Source organism: Leptonychotes weddellii, unplaced genomic scaffold (assembly GCF_054177405.1).
Source record: "Leptonychotes weddellii isolate Sample4059 unplaced genomic scaffold, ASM5417740v2 HiC_scaffold_15429, whole genome shotgun sequence".
NCBI classification, from domain to species: Eukaryota; Metazoa; Chordata; class Mammalia; order Carnivora; family Phocidae; genus Leptonychotes; species Leptonychotes weddellii.
The window spans coordinates 2,701-4,826 of NW_027735960.1; the positions used below are offsets into that span (position 1 = coordinate 2,701).

General features: G+C 53.5%; 1 protein-coding gene across 3 annotated transcripts; it reads right to left on the minus strand.

Annotated features, from left to right (window-relative positions):
• Positions 1–266: 266 nt before the first annotated feature.
• LOC102734977 (spindlin-2) lies at positions 267–2,120 on the minus strand. 3 transcript variants are annotated; one of them, XM_006739697.3, is made up of 2 exons: positions 1,888–2,120; positions 267–1,215 (listed from the first exon to the last, which is right to left on the minus strand). In XM_006739697.3, exon 2 carries the CDS (start codon positions 1,211–1,213, stop codon positions 437–439), a length of 777 nt encoding a protein of 258 aa, XP_006739760.1. In that variant the 5' UTR covers positions 1,214–1,215; positions 1,888–2,120; the 3' UTR covers positions 267–436. The 3 variants fall into 3 exon arrangements, with proteins under 3 accessions (XP_006739760.1, XP_006739759.1, XP_006739758.1); XM_006739696.3 differs by having other exon boundaries at positions 1,833–2,120; XM_006739695.3 differs by having other exon boundaries at positions 1,821–2,120.
• Positions 2,121–2,126: the final 6 nt, after the last annotated feature.

A 2,126-nucleotide genomic window follows, 5' to 3' on the forward strand; every position in this document is an offset into this window, starting at 1 on the left:
AGAGCCTCTCCATTTCTGGCCCTGCCCCACCTCTTCCTAAGCAGTCACCTCCCCTTCTTCCTCCCCCCACAGCCCATCTCTAGTTCCTTCTCCTCCCCCATCTCTAGACCAGGCCAGCTAAGTCCTATTCCATTTTTAGATGACTGATTATGATACTAGCTGAACTTTATTCACAGCCTGCATTTACAGCTGTCCCTTCCTTCCATGCCCCATCCACCAAACACACCCAATCTTTTCAACATGACAAAGTCCTTACACACAGCATGTCATGTCCACATAAATTTGTATTTTTCAGAACAAAACAACAGTTATGCTGGCAGAGATGTTGAATTAACAGGGACCCTTAAGCTTTCAATACACTGAAAAGCAACATTATTTTGCATGTCTACAAAGTATACATTTGTTTTCACAAATGTGGCAAAGTTTACCCTAACAATTAGGACTTTTTCACCAAATCATAGACATAGATATGGAAATCATCATCAAACTTGATGAAATACACAGAGGGTTTGGCTTCCACTTGGTGAATGACCATGCCAATCCGTTTGGAGCCATCTTCTTTGGTATATTCCACATGTTTACCTATCAGGCCATCTACAACTCCTCCTGGCTCCCTCTCTGCTGGGGGAGACTCACTGGACTCTGGCATGATACGGAGGTCTCCTTCTTTATAATCATCTAGAAGCTGGTACATGTACAAGACAGGATCTTTCTCATAGGTAATATAAAACCAGGCTTTCATGATAGGTGCTTGGGCTAAGACCATTCCCCTCCATTCATCCTTAGAACCATGCTCACCCTCAAACATATGTTCCACAGCTTTACCAATTATGGTGTTTGCAAGGTTTGCATCACTCACTTGAGATGATGCCACCCTGTCGGAAAGAATTTTAAGAGACAAAACTCTTTCATCTCTGTGAAGTTCCAGTCCATAGACACAGTCAATTCCATCATATTTGACCAGATAAAGAGAGGGATTTATAGGCACCTGATCCAGAACGGTTCCTTTCCACTGGGTGATGGGCTCATCACCTTCCTTCCATCCATGCGAAATTCTGCAGCCCACGATGTTCCTGCGGGACTGGGACGAAGGTCTACCCCTCTGCTTCTTTTGGGAGGCTTTTTTCTTCGTCATGTTTGCCGACCCAGTGGCCCGACCCACAGCTGCCCTGGTTTGTTGCCCTTCAGCTTCCTGTGCGTTGGGGGTCTTCATGCCTGCAGGGGGAGAAGAGAAGATAAGAGAGAAACATTCAATATGACATAAGGTGAAGTTCTCCCAACAGCGACGTGTCTACGTACCCTGCGCCAGAACCTAAATTTTCCCCATGAGCCTGGCAGCAGTACTGGAAATCCTGGCTGCGTGCCTGCCAAGTGCTCTCCCTCCTAGGTTCCTTTAGGCTGCGGGGAAGGGCGGCAGCGGCAGTGGTGCTGGCTGGGGTTTGGAACTCTGCAGGAGGGGGCGGGCTACCTCCTTGTTCAGAACCCACTGCCTCCATCACCCGCCACTGGCCCCCACTCTCAATCCCCTGCAAAGCGCCTATCCCTTCACCGCCTTAACCCGCACGCACTCCCTGTCGTCCTGCCCTGGACGCCTCAGCCTGCTGCCCTATATACGCCCCTTGTCTACCCAGGATCGCTTTCCCAGCATCCAGTGCCCTCGCTTCCCCAGGCTCACCTTCAATTTCTTGCCTGGCTCCTAACGCCACCCCGTTTCCTATTTCCCATCGCACTCCCCTACTCCAGCCTCACCCGGCGCCCGCCCCCACCCCTTATCTCCTGCAGGAGTCCACCCCATCCCCCTTCTCCATCCTGGAGCCCACCAATGGCCTTGCCCTGCCTGGCGTCCACCGCCCCGGATCGCGGGCCTCACGTGCCCAAATCGGACACCTCGCTGCTGCCTCCGCGGTGAGCCTGTGTCGAAGGAGGATCAGCAGGCGACGAGCCGGGTGCCTGCACGGGCTGGGAGGGGAGGATCCGTAGGCGGGGAGCGCGACTAGCAGGGCGGCTGGGTAGGCGAAGAGGATGGCGGCGGTATCCCCAGCTCTGAGCTTCGCGGGCCCTCCGCCTCCCTGTCGGCGGCGGCGGCCCCTCTGCCACATCGGGCTCCCACCAGCCGCTGCTGCCGC

What these genes read in the sequence shown, in the direction of transcription:
- LOC102734977 (XM_006739697.3), bottom strand. Translation starts at nt 1,213, where the DNA reads ATGAAGACCCCCAACGCACAGGAAGCTGAAGGGCAACAAACCAGGGCA.